Source organism: Myxine glutinosa, chromosome 7, assembly GCF_964187855.1.
Source record: "Myxine glutinosa chromosome 7, kmMyxGlut1.1, whole genome shotgun sequence".
In the NCBI taxonomy this organism is placed as follows: Eukaryota; Metazoa; Chordata; class Myxini; order Myxiniformes; family Myxinidae; genus Myxine; species Myxine glutinosa.
In genome coordinates, this window is record NC_136267.1 from 25,405,466 (window position 1) to 25,427,746 (window position 22,281).

The following is a 22,281-nucleotide window of genomic DNA, read 5'->3' on the forward strand; positions in this document are numbered from 1 at the left end:
GTACACACTGGGAAACGTTTAAAACATGGAAATTCTGGGGAGGGTGGGGAAGGGGGTGGGGGGGTTGGGGGGCTTCACGGCTGCGGGGGCCCCGTCAGCACCACGCCACGTCGGCCCGGTCAACACCACACCACGTCGGCCCAGTCAGCACCACACCACGTCGGCCCGGTCAGCACCACACCACGTCGGCCCGGTCAGCACCACACCACGTCGGCCCGCTCAGCAACACACCACGTCGGCCCGGTCAGCACCACACCACGTCGGCCCGGTCAGCACCACACCACGTCGGCCCGGTCAGCACCACACCACGTCAGCCCGGTCAGCACCACACCACGGCAGCCCGGTCAGCACCACACCACGTCGGCCCGGTCAGCACCACACCACGTCAGCCCGGTCAGCACCACACCACGTCAGCCCGGTCAGCACCACACCACGTCGGCCCGCTCAGCAACACACCACGTCGGCCCGGTCAGCACCACACCACGTCGGCCCGGTCAGCACCACACCACGTCGGCCCGGTCAGCACCACACCACGTCGGCCCGCTCAGCAACACACCACGTCGGCCCGGTCAGCACCACACCACGTCGGCCCGCTCAGCAACACACCACGTCGGCCCGGTCAGCACCACACCACGTCGGCCCGGTCAGCACCACACCACGTCGGCCCGGTCAGCACCACACCACGGCAGCCCGGTCAGCACCACGCCACGTCGGCCCGGTCAGCACCACACCACGTCGGCCCGGTCAGCACCACACCACGTCAGCCCGGTCAGCACCACACCACGTCAGCCCGGTCAGCACCACACCACGTCAGCCCGGTCAGCACCACACCACGGCAGCCCGGTCAGCACCACACCACGGCAGCCCGGTCAGCACCACACCACGGCAGCCCGGTCAGCACCACACCACGGCAGCCCGGTCAGCACCACACCACGGCAGCCCGGTCAGCACCACACCACGGCAGCCCGGTCAGCACCACACCATGTCGGCCCGGTCAGCACCACACCACGTTTGCCCGGTCAGCACCACGGCGGCCCGGTCAGCACCACACCCTAGGAAAGGACTTCGATGCGACCGTCGCACTGAGTGTAACCGCTGGGGTTCAACTTATGAAGAAGAGGAGCCGATAGGGCTCGAATTGTGAAGAAGAGGAACACCATGCAAATAGGATGACAGGAAACCTTGGGTCCCGCACAGAAGGCGTTTTATTCGTTGCCTCCGTGAAACAACTTTGGATCCTCAGTTAATCTTTTTCAGAGTTCAGTGTTTAACCTCTTCACACCGTTTCATGCGCTCTTCTCCGCACGCGTTCCAGCTCGACACGACATCCAGATACAGTACATCACGGAGGTATATCTGGAGTTAATCAAAAGTAAATCCCAGCTCGTGAGATATTTTCATGAATCATATGCTACACTAAAGAATGTTGCTTGTCAACAACAGCATTCTTTTTACTTTACTGCAGGTTTAAAAACGCTCAACACATTTCGAGAACAGTGATGTCAAATTGCAATCACTTCACAAAAAAATATGCAAAATAAATAATTTTTTAAAGGATTAAGGTAGTAAAATGTATAGCAATAAAAACAAAAATAATTATAAAGAAAGATTGACAACCCAGTGAGGTTTAGTGGGATTATAATGCTAATCAAAATAATACGGCCTCAGACATTAAGGTGGTGTTGGTTGATTTTGCTAGATTATACTATTAAATATGCATGTGAAGTTGCCTTTCAGTACCATTAATAATGATAAACTTCCCAAGCTCAAGAAGCTAATGGAAGAGCTCAGAAAACATGGGGTAAGATCCATGCCAAATTTTACAAATGCAACGTCTTCAAAAAAAAACTTACGGCCACACTTGGTGCCCATCAAGAAGATTCCCTGGGTGGTGTCAGTCGTAGTGTCCGGATCCGGTGGGTGATAGCGTTATTTAATTTCGCATGGCTGGTGGTGTAAGTGTCATAAGAACAAAGGGAAAAACTACAGAGGCATTTACACACAGGAAATTTATGCTTATACCCTAACTAATGAGCATAGTTCCACCCCTCGCCATGGAGACACATAATGCTTACACAGACATCCGGGCCTAACTTAGATACAAGAAGGTAGCTACACGGCATACGGCGCACACCAATCTATACAATCCTATCTGGACTAAGATATTTAATTGCCTACCCCCGTACACATAACAATATGTACTCTTAATGTTGAATATAATATGTACTCCTAATGCTGAATATAATATGTACTCCTAAGATACCTGTGGAATGGATTACCGAACACCCTGAACTGGAAACTAACACCTGTAATGCAGGATTAAGGAATGAAACCCGAGTGCACATTATATGTATATAGACTTGAGCGAAGCTCGTAAAAATTCGTAATTGCAATGGCAGATAACGCAGAATTTGAGAAAAAGGAAATGTGATGAATGTATTCAAAAAAAATTGACAAATAAGAAAAAGTGGGACTGGCAAAATGCAGAAATGATAGTTAGTCTAGTAGGAAGACTAGGTCCCCCTGCACCCCCCGGAGATATACTTCTAATCAGTGTTTCTAGATTGGAAAAAATGTGTAGAAAATGACTAGCTATGGCCCCAAGCTGAAATAATGTCCCACATACCATTTTTATGCAAATTACTGCTGCCATTATCAAAAAAAGACTAGGTCCCCCTGCACCCCCCGGAGATATACTTCTAATCAGTGTTTCTAGATTGGACAAAAAGTGTAGAAAATGACTAGCTATGGCCCCAAGCTGAAAAAATGTCCCACATACCATTTTTATGCAAATTACTGCTGCCATTATCAAAAAAAGACTAGGTCCCCCTGCACCCCCCGGAGATATACTTCTAATCAGTGTTTCTAGATTGGAAAAAATGTGTAGAAAATGACTAGCTATGGCCCCAAGCTGAAAAAATGTCCCACATACCATTTTTATGCAAATTACTGCTGCCATTATCAAAAAAAGACTAGGTCCCCCTGCACCCCCCGGAGATATACTGAAACTGGCAGTGACTGGTGATTGAAATGCGGTGCCTTTTTGTGTTTCAGGTCGAGGTACGTGAACTCCCCACGATCTACAGCAACCAGGAAGAGACTGATACCAGGGTGGTTCTGTACCTCCATCATGCTGCTACCATCGGATACAAGAACGCTGTAGTCAGAACACCGGACACAGACATCCTCCTGATCCTGCTCCACCATGCCCACAACATCAAGCTGACGGTGTACCTGGATACAGGGTCAGGGAAGCATCGCCAACTTGTCAACGTCTCTGAGCTGGCAGAATCCCTGGGAGAGGACTACTGTGCCACTCTCCTGGGGTACTATGTGTTCAGCGGAGAAGACTGCACCAGTGCCTTCAAAGGGAAGGGAAAAGTCGGGCCCTTGAAAAAGCTGGAGAAGAATCCCAGGTTTCACAGGGCATTCGGTGAATTTCACAGGGTATTTAGAAAAATAAAACTTTGTGTTAACGTCTGTGTAGACGGACCTTAATATGAGTCTATTATTTCGTAAAACTGTGATTATTTTGTAAATAAAGCACTAATTAGCATACTAGTATACCATAGACACATGTAATCATGTTATGAATAGTTCTATCATGATCTATGCCCTTCAAAACATGGGTCTAGACACCTTCATTTTTCAATTATCTGCAATATTGGCTGAGATATGTCAAAAATCGTTTTTTTGATAATGGCAGCAGTAATTTGCATAAAAATGGTATGTGGGACATTTTTTCAGCTTGGGGCCATAGCTAGTCATTTTCTACACATTTTTTCCAATCTAGAAACACTGATTAGAAGTATATCTCCGGGGGGGTGCAGGGGGACCTAGTCTTTTTTTGATAATGGCAGCAGTAATTTGCATAAAAATGGTATGTGGGACATTTTTTCAGCTTGGGGCCATAGCTAGTCATTTTCTACACATTTTTTCCAATCTAGAAACACTGATTAGAAGTATATCTCCGGGGGGTGCAGGGGGACCTAGTCTTCCTACTAGACTAAGTTGCCCATCCTGCCATGCAGTGGGAGACGTGCTTTTGCAATTGTGAATGTGTATGTGTGTGTCTCCAGGGCATAGCTTTTCTTCAATTGGTTTTGTTTTTTTACCATTTGAGATTTTGTCATCAAATTTAGAGGACAAACCTTTATCGTGAGAATATGGAGAAAGTTAATTAACTATTGGGTCAAAATGTGAAAGGGCAAAGCCACAGTGAGTAGAATGGTCCTTATCAGCCCTTCCACCACATGGTCCCTTTTTTTTATTTCTTTTTTTTTATCGTTTCTGTGTTTCTTTATTTAGTTACCATTTGAGCTTCAGTGTGCCTTTTCAGACCATAACCTTTTTACCATTTGAGCTTTTGTCATTAAAATTTTCAACAAACTTTTATTATGAGAATATGGAAAAGAAGAATTCATAAATTTTACATTTTTCATAGCTGTTGTTTTCATCAGGTTTAGTTTGACTACAAAGTGAATGTGGACTGTATTTGCATTTTGAGATGCTTTGTAGTTGAATTTGATCATCACACACATGTAATCACTTGCACAAGACTTGTCTAATTTGTCACTTCACAATGGAAAAAATAAGTAAATTTAGAAAAATGAAGAGGAAGAAGGTTGTACCCAAATAAATCATGATAGATTATGAGCAAAAATGGATCATCACACATACCATAGCCAGTTGCTACTGCAGCATAAGGACCATCAACTGTGTTGTGGTTCTCTTCAGCTAATGTGCGCACATACTGCCTGCTTAGCATCAGGATCTGTTCACGGAGTTGCATGCTGGTGGGTGGTCGTGCAACACGCTGTTGTATAGTGAAGTGCAGCAGCATCATGCCCCAGATAAAGCCAAAGGAGACGAGAAAGAAACCGAGCTTGTGCGAGGACAGTCTCCGCCAGGGCACCAAGGTCATTGCTCGGTGCCTCACCACACCACAGCACTGACTACCAACTGATACGGCTGCCACTGCCCCTCAACATTCATGAAAGATGGCTTTGGGAAGTAGAATTTTCCTGGCACAGCTCGGGTATGGGTCACCACTTTGTGGGTCTTACACTGCAATGAGTCGGACACTGGTCTCTTGCTCAAATGTCCCCGACAAAGCCCGATGTGTGATGATGACAGCAGTTGCTTCGGCAAGTCAGCATGTCAGCAACTGAAAAAGGCAGTGAAGTAATTACATCATTTCAAACTTTCCTGTTCTTCGAAAATTACAAAGCAACAATTTTTCACTTCATCACATCTTAGGCTATGATATGCAGGAAGTTTATAAACATAATATTGTAGCATAGAGCAAAACGTGTAGGGGAAGATTTCAATTACAATATCTAGGGTGAAAATATGTCATGTCGCTTTGAGATCCTAAGCCCATCAGCCATTACAGGAGACGTGACAAAACGTGACCACTAAGCTGCCCTGGCAGACACACGATTGCATTTACCAAGTACTTTGACGACTCACCCAAGGATGCAAATGACAGATACCATGAGAAAATATCTGTCATTGTACAGATTCGTATAAAGGAAGTTAACAAAAATGTGAAATGCTCAAATTGGGGAAGGTAGGGGGGCTGGGGAGAGTGGGGTTAGATGAGGGGGAGGGGGGGGAGGGGAAGGGAAAGAGAGTTCAATAGAAACTAATAAAAATTAAATACCGACATTAACCCTTTGAGTTCGGGATTTTTTTTTGATAAAAATACCCTGGTACGGGATTAATTTGGCATTTTGGTACAGGAATGCAACCACGTACTGACGATCTATTTATAGATATAGTCGATGACGTGTAGTAACGTCATCCTTACACAAAACCTTTTCGCGGGTTGCAGCACTGGACGTCATCCGTACTCAAAGGGTTAACAACCATCTTTGAATAGCAAAAAGAAAAACCACAATGATCCAGAGCCTCTTAAGGCTTATACAAAAGTATCAAAGCATTCCAATATGTTTAGCACTGCACAATGGACATGTACAGGATGTCCATGGTATATCGTCAACGGAGGCATTACGTTTTCAGGTTGTCCGTCCGGCTGTCCATCTGTCTGTCTGTCCGTACTTGGTTTTCGTTACCGCGATAACTTAAGAACGGCTGAAGGGATCTGGGTCAAACTTGGTGCATGTATGTATAATGAGGTAAAGATGAACCGATTATATTTTGGGTCACAAGGTCAAAGGGTCATGTGAGGTAAAAATCCTGTTACCGCAATAACTTGTGAACCAGTGATGGGACCACTAAACTGACCACATTTGGTACAGTTATGTCGAATGATGTAAAGACAAACAGATTAAATTTTGGGGTCAAGAGGTCAAAGTCTGGTATAGGTCTATAACTTGAGAATGCCTGAAGTGATCGAATTCAAACTTGATACAGGTATGTATAATGATTTAAAGATTAACCGATTAGAATTTGGGGCCAAAAGGTCAAAGTCTGCAATATATCTACAACTTGATAACGACTGAAGTGATCCAATTCAAACTTGGTACAGGTATGTATAATGTCAAGATTAACTGATTAGATTTTGGGATCCCGAGGTCAAAGGTCAAAGGTCAGACGTCATGTCAGGTAAAATGGTGATAACTTGAGAACAGCTGAATACATTTAAATCAAACTTGGTAAAAGTATTATAATACAACAACAACAACATGCATTTTAAAGGCCTTTTTCCCTGCTAGAGCGGGGGTTAGCCATAAAAGTATTATAATGATGTAATAATGTGGACGGAGGCATAATTGGTCGACATTGTGACGTCAAAGAGTGTCACTCTAGTCGTTATTACCTCCGCCACCAAAGGTGGACGGAGGTTATGTTTTCACCCCTGTCTGTCCGTTTGTGAACAAAATATGTCAAAGAGCTATGGACGGATTCGGACGAAATTTGGCAGAGATGTAGCATATGTGACAAGGACGAAATGATTTTGGTGAAGATCCGGATTTGGATCCGGCTACGATAATTTTTAAAGTGATTCTTCACCATTGGGAGATGGGGCCAAAAACGATACATAGTGGGATATCTCAAAAAAGTTATGGATGGATTTGGACGAAACTTGAACAGGTTGTGTGTGTGTAAAGGAAGAATCGATTCAATTTTGGTGAAGATCTGGATCCGGATCCAGCTAGTATAATTTTTTAAGTGATTCTTCACCATTGAGTGATATGGCCAACCAGGCGGAGATATGCTCTCTACTGAGTGCCGTTCTAGTTTCCAATTACATTTGTGGTGTAGACTATGGTACAAAGAAATGAGCGACCTGCACACTCATCCAGGGTTACTACTGTAGCTCACTTTTAAAATAAATGATGGACATTTCTCTAGCAGCAAAGCACTTTTAAAAGATGAGGAGCGCGTTTGGGAACACACACAATCAATTTGTTATTAAAAAATTAACTCGACACCTCTCAACACATGTGTATCCTGTAAACGCACACATAATTAACTCACATATGAAGAGAAAGTTGAATGGTGCACACCACTCTGCATCCAATATATCAGCATATAACATCGAAAATCTCAATGAGGGTGGGAAGGTGGTGCGCACCCCCTGCACCCCCACTGAAATCCCACTGAAATCCACCTATGGTTTGCCTGAATATGGGAGGTCAGCAGTTTGATTCTGACCCTGGCAGAGTCATACCAATGACTAAAATGGTAACTGCTGCTTCCTCACTTGATGCTCAGCCTTAGAGGATAGAGCACGGACAAACTTCCTGGGTTGGTTTCCCATTGAGAAGAGGAAATTCCTCCCTAATACAATGAAATGGCTTTCCATCAATAAATACAATTCCAAGGTGCTTTATAATGAAAAAAAATCGATAGTCAAAATTTACAAAAACAGTAGAAAGATAAGATCAAAAAAAAACTTTAAAAAAATAATAGAGGTGGCTGTGAAGTCTTAAGGGAACAACAACAACAACAACAACAACAACAACAACAACAACATATTAAACGGAAACTAATTCCAAAGTTTAGGTGCAATAGACAGAATGTACTTATCACCAAACTTCTCCATTGTTGTGCGATGGCAAACAATAACATCGGGCAAACATCGATTCCTGCTGTATGCAAGATGTGTTCTTGCTGGTATGAAAGGTGTGATAAAATCAGATAATAAAATGGCTAGTTTATGTATAGCTTTAAAAGTTTTCAACAATATTTTGAAATTGTTGCCTTGACACACAGGAGGCCAATGAGATGTCAAGTGTTGGACTGATGTGATCTTGCGAGCTTGAACCACAAGCCTCAGGACCATTTTCTACACAAGTTGTATGGGCATTAACAAAAAAAAAAGAAAAAAAAAGAGTGGACATGTAAACCGGCAAACAGTGAATTGCAGTAATTGAAGCGCAAAGCAGGATTTTAGTTGTCCTCAAGGTTGAACACCAGTGGATTCGAGCAATATTATAGAGATTAAAGGAAATATACAGAGATCATTGCAATAGTGATGTAAGAAAGTGACGAGTCCATGGTGACACTGAGATTAAGAACTGTAGATAAAGGAATCATGCAGTGATCGCCAAATTTCATTGTCTTTTTTAGCTGCCTCACGTGGACCGGCTGGCTCCGGCGTGACATCGCACCCTGGGGCGTTTTCCCGCGCAGGCCCTGGGACCCAGTCAACGACCATAGGGTTTGAGGGCCGTTTGAGAAGACCAGAGCTGAGTACCGGCCAATGCACCACACCATATTTTATTTTATTGATTTCTCCCTGTGTCTGTATATGAGTCCGATCCAAGTGGAGGGTCCCTCATTTAGGAATTTTAGTTTACCGTGCATTCATTTCTTTGTTGCCTGCATTATTTTCATGAGACCCTTATTTATTGCATTTCTTTGTCATGCCTGTCTTGGACGTTTATTTGTCCGTGGGTTCGGATAAACCCCAGTCGTGTCCGTCCATGCAGGTAAGGACCTCGGTATCCTTCTCCCGCGCGTGCTAAAGAGATAACGCCACCGTATTCTGGGGCCTCGGAATTAAACCTCGGTCGGCCATCCGTCACCCAGGGGTCTAAACACCGGGGACGCGACAGTATGTGTGTGTACACACGTACACACACACTTTCTGAAACCCGCATATGGAGATAAACAACTACACACCTACTCTTGTTAAATTATTATCAATTCATCCTTAAATTTAAAGAAGTTAAACGTTAAACACACCTCCTTAAATTAAACACACCTTCTGAATCCAAGACACCCATGAATTATTATCAATAATGAGTAAGAAGTAGGGTCATAGTATAACCCGGTAAAATAAAAAGGCTTTGTTCGTTTTTGATTGTTTCAAAGTCTACCATTAGTTGTCATGACAACGACCTTTAAAGTTAGAACTGTTCACACAGCTGTGCAAGAAGAGATAAGCATTTCCGAACATCAATGAGACCACAAAGTATGATCTCCGCTCAAAGCAATTCTCAACATCGCTGTTCATTTGGATACATCCACGTTAAGTGAATATACAGTGCATTCAGAAAGTATTCAGACCCCTTCACTTTTTTCACATTTTGTTATGTTGCAGCCTTATGCTGAAATCGTTTAAATTCATTTTTTTCCCTCATCAATCTACACTCAATACCCCATAATGACAAAGAGAAAACAGGATTTTAGAAAGTTTTGCTAATTTATTAAAAAGAAAAAACTGAAATATCACATTGACATAAGTATTCAGACCCTTAACTCAGTACTCAGTTGAAACACCTTTGGCAACGATTACAGCCTCGGGTCTTCTTGGGTATGACGCGACAAGCTTTGCACACCTGGAGTTGGGGATTTTCTGCCATTCATCTCTGCAAATCCTCTCAAGCTTTGTCAGATTGGATTGGGACCGTCGGTGGACAGCCATTTTCAGGCCGCTCCAGAGATGTTCGATTGGGTTCAAGTCAGGGCTCTGGCTGGGCCACTCAAGGACCTTCACAGAGTTGTCCCTAAGCCACTCCTGCATTGTCTTGGCTGTGTGCTTAGGGTCATTGTCCTGGTGGAAGGTGAACCTTCGGCCCAGTCTGAGGTCCTGAGCGCTCTGTTTCAGGCTTTCATTAAGGATATCTCTGTACTTTGCTCCGTTCATTGTTCCCTCAACCCTCAACCCAGTCCCTGCTGCTGAAAAACACCCCCACAGCGTGAAGCTGCCACCACCATGCTTCACCGTTGGAATGGTATTGGGCAGGTGATGAGCGGTGCCTGGTTTCCTCCAGACATGACGCTCAGAATTGAGGCCAAGCAGTTCAATCTTGGTTTCATCAGACCACAGAATCTTGTTTCTCACAGTCTGAGAGTCCTTTAGGTGCTTTTTTGCAAACTCCAAACGGGCTTTCATGTGTCTTTCACTGAGGAGAGGCTTCCGTCTGGCCACTCTGCCATAGAGCCCAGATCGGTGGAGTGTTGCAGTGATGGTTGTCCTTCTGGAAGTTTCTCCCATCTCCACACAGGATCTCTGGAGCTCAGCCAGAGTGGCCATCGGGTTCTTGGTCACCTCTCTTACCAAGGCCCTTCTCCCCCGATTGCTCAGTTTGGCCGGGCGGCCAGCTCTAGGAAAAGTCCTGGTTGTTCCAAACTTCTTCCATTTAAGAATTATAGAGGCCACTGTGCTCTTGGGAACCTTCAATGCAGCAGAAATTTTTTTGCAGGCTTCCCCAGATCTGTGCCTCAACACAATCCTGTCTCTGAGCTCTGCAGGCAGTTCCTTCGACCTCATGGCTTGGCTTTTGCTCTGATATGCATCGTCAGCTGTGAGACCTTATATAGACAGGTGTGTGCCATTTCAAATCATGTCCAATCAATTGAATTTACCACAGGTGGACTCCAATCAAGGTGTAGAAACATCTCAAAGATGATCAAGAGAAATAGGAGGGACCTGAGCTAAATTTCAAGTGTCATAGCAAAGGGTATGAATACTTATGTCAATGTGATATTTCAGTTTTTCTTTTGAATAAATTTGCAAAACTTTCTAAAATCCTGTTTTCTCTTTGTCATTATGGGTCACTTCCGGTCCCTCGGGCGACGAGGCTTGCTTTGATCTCTCCACGGCATCGAAGTTTGGGTGTTTTCCCATTCGTGTCTTTGTCGGGTTTCCGCTGGTTGTTTTGTTGTGTGTGTGTTGTTGTGTGTTTCTGTTTGGTTTTGGTTTTGTGGTTGTTGCGGATTTGTGTGTGATTGGTCGTTTTTTATTCGCGCGTCGTGTGCGGCCTGGTCTTTCCGGGCTCCCTTCCCCCCGTCGGTGTTTTGTGAGTGTGGGTTCTTTCCTTCATAGTATTTGCTTGTTTCTTTGATTTTCTTTTCTCCCCCCTGCCTCTCGCGGGAATCTTACCCTTTGTCCGGCGTTTTTAAAAACAGGACAAACGGATAGACAAAGACTTCTATATTGATTATTTCTCTCCTCCCGGACACGTGCTTGTTCGCTCTCCTCCTCGTCTCGACTTGTGCCCCGCCCCCTGTATCTCGTTTTTTCTCCCGCCTCTGCTCCTTCTTTCTCAAATCCACGTTTTCACTTGGAGACTTTTCCCAGATTGTTTTTCATGGTTTTCATGGTTCTGTTTGGATATTGTTGGAATATGTTTAAACCGCAGCCGTGATGCTGACGCCGCCCCCCCCCCTCCCCCGCCCCCAGAATTTCCATGTTTGAAACGTTTCCCAGCCTCAAAAAGAGAACCATGACAATTACAAGTACATATGGGCAGGGTGCAGCCCGAAGTGGAGATTGGTTTCTGAGGTTTGGGACATGGAATGTCGGGACAATGACAGGGAGATCAGGAGAAGTGGTGGAAGTATTGGTCAGAAGAAGAGTGGACATATGTTGTGTGCAGGAGACGAGATGGAAGGGAAGTGGTGTGAGAACTGTGAAGGGTAGGCAGGGACAGAAATACAAGTTTGTGTGGCAAGGGTGCTGGAGGGCGTGAATGGTGTTGGTGTCCTGTTTTCTGAGGAGTTTGTAGACAGTGTGGTGAGTGTGACTAGAGTGAGTGATAGGTTGATGATGGTGAAAATGATGATTGGAAAGCTCTTGGTGAACGTCATCTCGGGATATGCTCCGCAGGTTGGTCGGAGCGATGAAGAGAAGGACAAGTTCTGGTGTGCGATAGACAAGCTGATGGAAAACGTGAAAGATGAGGAAGTTGTTGTGGTAGGAGGAGACCTGAATGGACATGTGGGAAGGAGTATGGATAGTTTTGAGGGAGTTCATGGGGGTTACGGATATGGTGTGAGAAATGGAGAAGGTGAAAGGATTTTGGAGTTTGCTGATGGAGCTGATTTGTTGATTTGTAATACTCAGTTCCAGAAAGAGGATAATAAGCTTGTTACATACACGTCAGATGGGTCGACGACAACCGTTGACTACCTGATGGTGCGTAGGCGAGATAGGGGGCACCTCCGGGACACAAAGGTGATCCCGGGGAGGAGGCTGTTTCACAGCACCACTTGGTTGTCTGCGACATAAGGGTGAGAGGTGCGAGGAGAGCTCTGCGGGTGAAGTACCAACCGAGAATGAAGGTGTGGAGGTTGAAAGAGGTGACAGTAAGGAAGGGATTAAAAGAGAGGCTGAGTAGGGTAGAGGATGATGTGGTTGAGCTTGAAAGTGGTTGGATGTCAATGAAAGCTAGTCTGTTGGGAGCCGTTGGTGAGGAATGTGGATGGACAAAAGGACCACCGAGGCACTCGGAAACATGGTGGTGGGATGATGAAGTTGGAAAGAGGATTGACGAGACGAGGAAGAAGTTCAAGGAGTGGCAGAAGGCGAAGGGTACGGGAGCAGAAACAGCAGAGCATGAAAGTTATAAGGCAGCCAGGAAGGCTGCAAAGAAAGAGGGAGCAAAGGCACAGGAGGCATGTAGGAAAATGTTCGGAAAACGCTTGGATTCGGAAGAGGGTCAGAAAGCAGTATTCAGGATTGCAAAGCAGATAGCGAAAGAGAGGTGTGATGTGATGGGGGTGAGTTGCTTGAAGGATGAAGTGGGACAAATCGTTGTCGACCCAGATGGAATTAAAGGAAGATGGAAAAGATATATGGAAATGCTGTTGAATACAGAGAATGAATGGGATGGCAACATCGAGAGTAACCCAGTTTTAGGACCGGCAGAGAAGATAACTGAGAAGGAAGCAATAAAGAGTGGAAAAGCAGGAGGGCCGACGGGAGTTGTGGAAGATATGTTGAAGGCAGCAGGAAGTTGGGGTGTGAAGAGAATGACAAAGATCCGTAATCTGGTGGTGAAAGAAGGCCGCATTCCAGTGGATTGGGAACTGAGTACCCTCGTCCCTCTATACAAGGGGAAAGGTGACCCTCTGGAGTGTGGCTCGTACCGAGCGATAAAGTTATTGGAGCATGGAATGAAGGTATTGGAAAGGGTGTTGGAGAGGAGGATAAGGAAGAAAGTGAAGATCGACGAAATGCAGTTTGGATTTATGCCAGGAAGAGGAACGACAGACGCGCTTTTCATTGTGAGGCAGTTGCAGGAGAAGTACATGGAGAAGAGGAAGAGGTTGTTTCTTGGCTTTGTTGATCTGGAGAAAGCATTCGATAGGGTTCCACGCAAAGTATTGACATGGGCATTGAGGAAGTTAGGAGTGGAGGAATGGTTGATCAGAGTCGTGATGGCAATGTACAAAAGAGCGCGCACAGCTGTAAGGACGAAGGACGGGAACAGTGATGAGTTTGAGGTGAAGGTGGGAGTGCATCAGGGGTCGGTACTAAGTCCACTACTATTTGTAGCTGTGATGGAGGTGCTGGCTCAGAACGTAAAGGAGGGTTTACCGTGGGAGTTGTTGTATGCAGATGATCTGGTGTTGATTGCGGAAAGTATGGATGGACTGAAGGAAAAGATGAACAGGTGGAAGGAATGTATGGAGACAAAAGGTCTGAAGGTGAATATCGGAAAGACGAAGGTGATGGCAAGTGGTAAAGCATGTGGTGAGGTGGAAAGAACTAGGAAGTGGCCGTGTGCTGTGTGCAGGAAGGGTGTCGGAGTGAACTCCATTCAATGTACAATGTGCGCTGAGTGGGTTCATCAAAAATGTAGTGGTCTGAGAGGGTCATTTACCAGTGTGGCAGCTACATTCAAATGTAAGGTGTGCACAGAGGGAGCTGCAGATGGAGGAAATGTTGAGTTGGATCTTGGAGACGGCGTGAACCTGGAAGGTGTGAAAACATTTTGCTACCTTGGAGACATGCTGAATGGAAAAGGTGGATCAGACTCGGCAATGGTTGCTCAAGTGAGATGTGCATGGAAGAAGTTTCGGGAACTGAGTGGCGTGCTGATGAGGAGGGGAGTGTCGCTGAAGCTGAAGGGAAAGGTGTATGCTGCATGTGTGAGAAGTGTTATGATTTATGGGAGCGAGACATGGGTAATGAACGTAGAGCAGCAACGAAGGCTGGGAAGGGTGGAAATGCGAATGGTTCGATGGATGTGCGGAGTATCGTTGAGAGAGAGAGGAAGACAAATGATGGATTGCGAAAGATGATGGGAATATTGCCTGTGATTGATGCTGTGAAGAGGAACAGGTTGAGATGGTTTGGTCATGTGTTGAGGAAGGATGAAAGTGACTGGTTGAGAAGAGTGATGGAAATTAATGTAGAAGGAAGTAGAGGACGGGGAAGACCGAGAAAGACTTGGCTAAAGATGGTGGAAGAAGAAATGCAGGCAAGGCGGTTAACAAGGAGAGATGCAGGAAAATAGGGCAAAATGGAGAAGATTGTCATGGGGACCGCAAGGCTAACCCCCGCTCTAGCAGGGAAAATGGCCTTAAAATGCATGTTGTTGTTGTTTGTCTTTGTCATTGTGGGGTATTGAGTGTAGATTGATGAGGGAAAAAATGAATTTAAACGATTTCAGCATAAGGCTGCAACAAAACAAAATGTGAAAAAGGTGAAAGGGTCTGAATACTTTCTGATTGCACTGTACCATTAGAACCTTGCGATGTGAAGTTCATAAACCGAGGAAGTTCATAATCCTATTGAACATTCACTTCCCAGCAGGAGTCCTAAGATTCAATAGAACCTATTATAGAAATAAATATGTAATTTGGTAAATAAAAGCAAAAGTACTTCCAGTCAAAGTACAGCATGGATCAAAAAACAGGTAAATGACGTGTCCTAGAGAAAAACACAGCACAGCACGGATCAAGATTCAGCCAAAAGACGTGCTCGAGGTGAAACAGCACGGATCAAGATTCAGCTAAAAGACGTGCCATTGAGGAAACACACACATCACGTATCAAAATTCAGCCAAAAGACGTGCCCTAGACGAAACACAGCACAGCATGGATCATGATTCAGCCAAAAGACGTGCCCCAGACAAAACAGAGCACAGCACGGATCAAGATTCAGCCAAAAGACATGCTCCAGAGCGAGACGAAACAGCACGGATCAACATTCAGCCAAAAGACATGCTCCAGAGCTAGACGAAACAGCACGGATCAAGATTCAGCTAAAAGACATGCCATTAAGGAAACACACATCACGGATCAAAATTCAGCCAAAAGACGTGCCCTAGACGAAACACAGCACATCATGGATCAGGATTCAACCAAAAGACGTGCCCTAGACGAAACCTAGCACAGCATGGATCAAGATTCAGCCAAAAGACGTGCCTTAGACGAAACACAGAACATCATGGATCAGGATTCAACCAAAAGACGTGCCCTAGACGAAACCTAGCACAGCATGGATCAAGATTCAGCCAAAAGACGTGCCCCAGGCAAAACACAGCACAGCACGGATCAATATTCAGCCAACAGACTTGCTCTCGACAAAACAGCACGGATCAAGATTCAGCCAAAAGATGTGCCCTAGACGAAACATAGCACAGCTCGGATCAATATTCAGCCAAAAGATGTGCCCTAGACGAAACAGCACAGCACGGATCAAGATTCAGCCAAAAGACGTGCCCTAGAGGAAACACAAACAGCACAGATCAAGATTCAGCCAAAAGACATGCCCTCGACAAAACACAGCACATCACGGATCAAGATTCAGCCAAAAGACGTGCCCGATACGAAACACAGCACAGCACGGATCAAGATTCAACCAAAAGACATGCTCTAGAGCTCGACGAAACAGCACGGATCAGTCAAGATTCAGCCAAAAGACGTACCCTAGACGAAACAGCACGGATCAAGATTCAGCCAAAAGACGTGCCCGATACGAAACATAGCACAGCTCGGATCAATATTCAGCCAAAAGATGTGCCCTAGACGAAACAGCACAGCACAGATCAAGATTCAGCCAAAAGACCTGCTCTGGACGAAACACAGCACAGCACGGATCAAGATTCAGCCAAAAGACGTGCTCTGGACGAAACACAGCACATCACAGATCAAGATTCAGCCAAAAGACGTGCCCTAGAGGAAACACAAACAGCACAGATCAAGATTCAGCCAAAAGACATGCCCTCGACAAAACACAGCACATCACGGATCAAGATTCAGCCAAAAGACGTGCCCGATACGAAACACAGCACAGCACGGATCAAGATTCAACCAAAAGACATGCTCTCGAGCTAGACGAAACAGCACGGATCAAGATTCAGCTAAAAGACGTGCCCTTGAGGAAACGCACGGCATGAAACAAGATTCAGCCAAAAGACGTGCCCTAGACGAAACAGCACGGATCAAGATTCAGCCAAAAGACGTGCCCGAGACGAAACAGCACGGATCAAGATTCAGCCAAAAGATGTGCCCTAGACGAAACATAGCACAGCTCAGATCAATATTCAGCCAAAAGATGTGCCCTAGACGAAACAGCACAGCACGGATCAAGATTCAGCCAAAAGACGTGCCCTAGAGGAAACACAAACAGCACAGATCAAGATTCAGCCAAAAGACATGCCCTCGACAAAACACAGCACATCACGGATCAAGATTCAGCCAAAAGACGTGCCCGATACGAAACACAGCACAGCACGGATCAAGATTCAACCAAAAGACATGCTCTAGAGCTCGACGAAACAGCACGGATCAGTCAAGATTCAGCCAAAAGACGTACCCTAGACGAAACAGCACGGATCAAGATTCAGCCAAAAGACGTGCCCGATACGAAACATAGCACAGCTCGGATCAATATTCAGCCAAAAGATGTGCCCTAGACGAAACAGCACAGCACAGATCAAGATTCAGCCAAAAGACCTGCTCTGGACGAAACACAGCACAGCACGGATCAAGATTCAGCCAAAAGACGTGCTCTGGACGAAACACAGCACATCACAGATCAAGATTCAGGCAAAAGACGTGCCCTCGACGAAACACAGCACATCATGGATCAAGATTCAGCCAAAAGATGTGCCTGATACGAAACACAGCACAGTACGGATTAAGATTCAACCAAAAGACGTGCCCGAGATGAAACACAGCACAGCACGAATCAAGATTCAGCCAAAAGACATGCTCTAGAGCTAGACGAAACAGCACGGATCAAGATTCAGCTAAAAGACGTGCCCTTGAGGAAACGCACGGCACGAAACAAGATTCAGCCAAAAGACGTGCTCTAGACGAAACAGCACGGATCAAGATTCAGCTAAAAGACGTGCCCTTGAGGAAACACACACGGCACGAAACAAGATTCAGCCAAAAGACGTGCTCTAGACAAAACAGCACGGATCAAGATTCAGCCAAAAGACGTGCCCTCGAGGAAACACACAGCACAGATCAAGATTCAGCCAAAAGACGTGCTCTAGACGAAACACAGCACAGCACGGATCAAGATTCAGCCAAAAGACATGCTCCAGACGAAACACACGCCACACGGATCAAGATTCAGCCAAAAGACGTGCTCCAGACGAAACACACGCAGCACGGATCAAGATTCAGCCAAAAGACGTGCCCTCGAGGAAACACACACCGCACGGATAAAGATACAGCTAAAAGACGTGCCCTCGAGGAAACAGCAAGGATCAAGATTCAGCCAAAAGACGTGCCCTCGAGGAAACACAGCACAGCACAGATCAAGATACAGCTAAAAGACGTGCCCTAGAGGAAACAAAGCACAGCACGGATCAAGATACAGCGAAAACGTCTTTCGTCTAGAGCACGTCTTTTAGCTGTATCTTGATCCGTGCTGTTTTGTCTGGAGCACGTCTTTTGGCTGAATCTTGATCCGTGCTGAGTGTTTCCTTGAGGGCACGTCTTTTGGCTGAATCTTGATCCGTGCTGAGTGGTGTTTTGTCCAGAGCACGTCTTTTAGCTGTATCTTGATCTGTGATGTGCTGTGTTTCGTCTCGGGCACGTCTTTTGGCCGATTTATTTTTTTTCACTTTCATTCCTCTTTTCTCCCGCCTCTGGAACAAACTCCCACACTCCCTTCAATCCCACTCCTCACTCCACGTCTTTAAAACAGCTGTTCACCACCATCTCTTATCTTCCCCCATCCAAAACCTTGATCTTTTCTACCCCCGTGAGTTCACCCCAGATCCACTTTGTTTGAAATTCCAACTTCTTTCCTGGAAGTCCTTGCAGTGTCAATTATGTTTTATACCTCTCCCACCCCGCCCCTCCCCCCTTCCCATGCCTCCCCGCCCCCCCACCCCCCCCCCCCGCCCCCACCAAAGCCCTCTCCCTCCCACAGATCTCTCGATGTCCCTGCTCTCAAATGTTGTTTGTGTCCTTCCCTCTCTCTCCACATCTTGTCTACCGCTCCCCATGTTATATGTTTTATGTGTCGGTTTGTCTTTCTGTGTGATTAATGTTAGCTCTTTCACGAGCCTCGATGTTGTAAAAAAAAAGAAAAAAAAAAAGAAAAAGAAAAAAAGTGCTCGCGACGAAACAGCACAGCACGGATCAAGATTCAGCCAAAAGACGTGCTCTGGACGAAACAGCACGGATCAAGCTACAGCTAAAAGACGTGCTCTAGACGAAACAGCACAGCACGGATCAAGATTCAGCCAAAAGACGTGCCTGAGACGAAACACAGCACATCACAGATCAAGATACAGCTAAAAGACCTGCTCTGGACGGAACACAGCACAGCACGGATCAAGATTCAGCTAAAAGACGTGCCCTCGAGGAAACACAGCACGGATCAAGATTCACCCAAAAGCCGTGCTCTAGACGAAACACAGCACAGCACGGATCAAGATTCAGCCAAAAGACGTGCTCTGGATGGAACACAGCACAGCACGGATCAAGATTCAGCAAAAGACGTGCCCTCGAGGAAACACACAGCACGGATCAAGATTCAGCCAAAAGACGTGCTCTGGACGGAACAGCACAGATCAAGATACAGCTAAAAGACGTGCTCGAGACGAAACAGCACGGATCAAGATTCAGCCAAAAGACGTGCCCTCGAGGAAACACACAGCACGGATCAAGATACAGCTAAAAGACGTGCTCTAGACGAAACAGCACGGATCAAGATACAGCTAAAAGACGTGCTCTAGACGAAACAGCACAGCACGGATCAAGATTCAGCCAAAAGACGTGCCCTAGAGGAAACACAGCACAGCACAGCACAAGATTCAGCTAAAAGACGTGCCCTAGAGGAAACAGCACAGCACGGATCAAGATACAGCACAACACGGATCAAGATACAGCACAACACGGATCAAGATACAGCTAAAAGACATGCTCTGGACGAACCAGCAAGGATCAAGATACAGCCTAAAGACGTGCCCTCGAGGAAACACAGCACAGCACAGATCAAGATTCAGCTAAAAGACGTGCCCTAGAGGAAACAGCACAGCACGGATCAAGATACAGCACAGCACGGATCAAGATACAGCTAAAAGACATGCTCTGGAGGAAACACAGCACAGATCAAGATACAGCTAAAAGACGTGCCCTGGAGGAAACACAGCACAGATCTAACACAGCACAAATACAGCTAAACAGATTAAGAATTATGAATGAAATTGTGGTATACAAGCCAAGCGAAGGTCCTCACCAGAACCCCCAAGGCAGCACGGCTAGTACTACTACTACTAGTAGTAGTAGTAGTAGTAGTAGTAGTAGTAGTAGTAGTAGTAGTAGTAGTAGTAGTAGGGAAATATATTACACAACGCTAAATGAGATCATTTGGGGAGGAAGAGAACAAACGTGAGGAAAGATTTTTGTATTTTTTTGAAAAACTTATTTGCACAGGACCTCGGGGCCACACCTGAAACGTGAGATTGGCCCTGAGGCGATAAGGCGCACACATTGACATAGCCAGCCCCGTGTCAACTCGAATTCCGGCCCAACCGGCTGGAGAACGAACCCTTCAGAACATCCTCCAATAGCCCACCTTTGTCTGCCGCCGATCATCAACATCCAAAGCGTCGTTGTCTCTTCGTGTAGCGCATCCATCGTGCCAAACACACAAAACTGAACGACTGGTTTCACGAACCACCTCGCAAAGACCCCGCCGCGCGATTTCAGCAATACCGCTCTTCTTCCTCTTCTATTTCCTCAACCAATCTCTCACTCTTCCTCTTCTAATTCCTGAACACAACTCTCAATCTTCCTCTTCTTTCATTTCCTTAACATTGCGTTCCTCTTCTTCTTTAGAACGGCCTCACGCTTGATCCCACTCTTCCTCTTCTTCAATCTCCTCAGCCCTGTTCTTGCTTAGAGGAGGCTTATGCAATGCTTCAAGTGTAAGTATAATTGTAGGTTTTCGTGACGCAGTCGAACGATAATTTTAATCATCTCAATTCAGTTGAGACATCCTAAACAAATTTTAAAAAGTACGACAACAAATACAGCACCCGAGCTGGGAAAGTTAAATTAATTAATGGTCAGTTTTATTCACTGTGTTAATCACATATTAAAATGTAAATACGGACATTCGCGATTTCCTCTCTCCAGATTCGTCCCTCGAGCGGCATCTGAGATCGAAAGCCGTTTTCATTGTTAATGCGAACACGATCAATGTATCCATACAAGGTATGCTTTCCAGTTTGAACAGGTGCTATTTACATTAGTTCGAGTTTACATTCAACTACTCAACCGACAACTATCATTTGTGACGTTGTTTCGCACAAGGGTTTGACATGACCACATGGGGCAGTTCCAGCAGAGGGAGTTTCATCACCAGCAGCCTCATGTTACGTACGGTACACGTGACCCAGTGTCCGTTTCGCGATGGTTAAGTTATCCTGGTACCTTTCGCAAGAGTGCGGTTTAAATTGGGCCCGGTTTCCTGCAATGGCTGAGGATATAAGGTTAACTGAGGTAGAGGCAGATAGAGACCAGGATGGAGGAGCAGGGAGGTAAGAATAGTTATTGGGAATATTGGGGGAAGACATTCATTAATTAAGAAGATAATAGGACCCAGCCAGCATGTACAGATGGGAAATAGGTGGTTTTGATGGGCTAACGTGGGCTTGAGTTCTGGGTGGGTTTTTTTAACTGGGTTCCACGTGGGTCTCATCTGGGCTGCCGATGTCATTCTACAACTAGAACGGCACTCTTTGACGTCATATCCCACCTTACAAAGCTGGCTGGGGCCCACATGGGTTTTCTTCGTTTAGGTGGGCTGAACTGGACTTTGAGTGGGCTTTAAACTGGGCCCTATGTGGTTCCAGGTGGGCCATGCCATAGTTAGTTTCAGAAGTTTAAAAAATGGCAGCTGGCAGCCAATGTGTTATGGAGACCAGTTCAACAACATTTTTTTAACGTGTTTGTTGTCGTCTTAAGTGAACCATTCCGTTTGAAGAAACATTGTAGTTTCCAATCAGCAGCCATGATGTAGAGTGAAGACCCTGGTGTAGATCGATAATACTTGAATCGTCAATTTTATACTTCGGATGCTGGTTAGATGTCGAGAGTTGAAAGTTTAATTTTTAGTAAATCTATACATTGTGGCGGACACGAAAGCTCACTGGCGTGATGGCATCATTCCGCGCACCAAGTGAGCGGCGGCCATGCCCGAGGGGTAGGCGTGGCCTCGGGATATACACCGGGTGCGCAGCCCGGAGCGCTCCAGTGCTACAGTGGAGCTCTTGCAAAAAAGACTCTTTTAACTTACCGCGTTGTCCGCTTCCTCCTTGCTAAACAAGTAGCGCGCGTAGCACCGCGCTTCATTGGTGACCCTCCGACGTTCTGGTCAACCGTCGCTGACCACCCGAACACGCCACAGCAATGGCAACCAACGCGGTCACAATCAAACTCCCCGAGTTCTGGGAGGCTCAAGCTGAAGTTTGGTTCTTGCAGGCAGAAGCCCAGTTCCGACTTCGAGGCATCACGGTGGACGAGACCATGTACTGCCACGTGGTCGTCTCCCTCGGGCCCGGCACGGCCGCCCGCGTCGGTCCTGAGGAACCCACCAGCCGACGGCAGGTACGAGGCGATCAAGCGTCTCCTCCTCGCCACGTTCGGCCTCACGGT

General features: G+C 46.0%; 2 protein-coding genes across 2 annotated transcripts in view; one reads left to right on the top strand and one right to left on the bottom strand.

Annotated features, from left to right (window-relative positions):
• MGAT5 (alpha-1,6-mannosylglycoprotein 6-beta-N-acetylglucosaminyltransferase) overlaps nt 1-20,386 on the bottom strand; it is a 127,926-nt gene extending 107,540 nt beyond the window's left edge. The window contains exons 1-2 of the mRNA XM_078781378.1: nt 20,198-20,386; nt 4,681-5,167 (exon numbers count right to left, since the gene is read on the bottom strand). Coding sequence (XP_078637504.1) covers nt 4,681-4,924 — 244 coding nt within the window. The 5' untranslated portion in view covers nt 4,925-5,167; nt 20,198-20,386. The remainder of the gene's footprint in view (nt 1-4,680; nt 5,168-20,197) is intronic.
• A 102-nt stretch (nt 20,387-20,488) lies between these two features.
• LOC137412181 (macrophage mannose receptor 1) overlaps nt 20,489-22,281 on the top strand; it is a 234,998-nt gene continuing 233,205 nt past the window's right edge. Inside the window, exons 1-2 of the mRNA XM_068097464.2 lie at nt 20,489-20,549; nt 20,761-20,838. Coding sequence (XP_067953565.2) covers nt 20,534-20,549; nt 20,761-20,838 — 94 coding nt within the window. The 5' untranslated portion in view covers nt 20,489-20,533. The remainder of the gene's footprint in view (nt 20,550-20,760; nt 20,839-22,281) is intronic.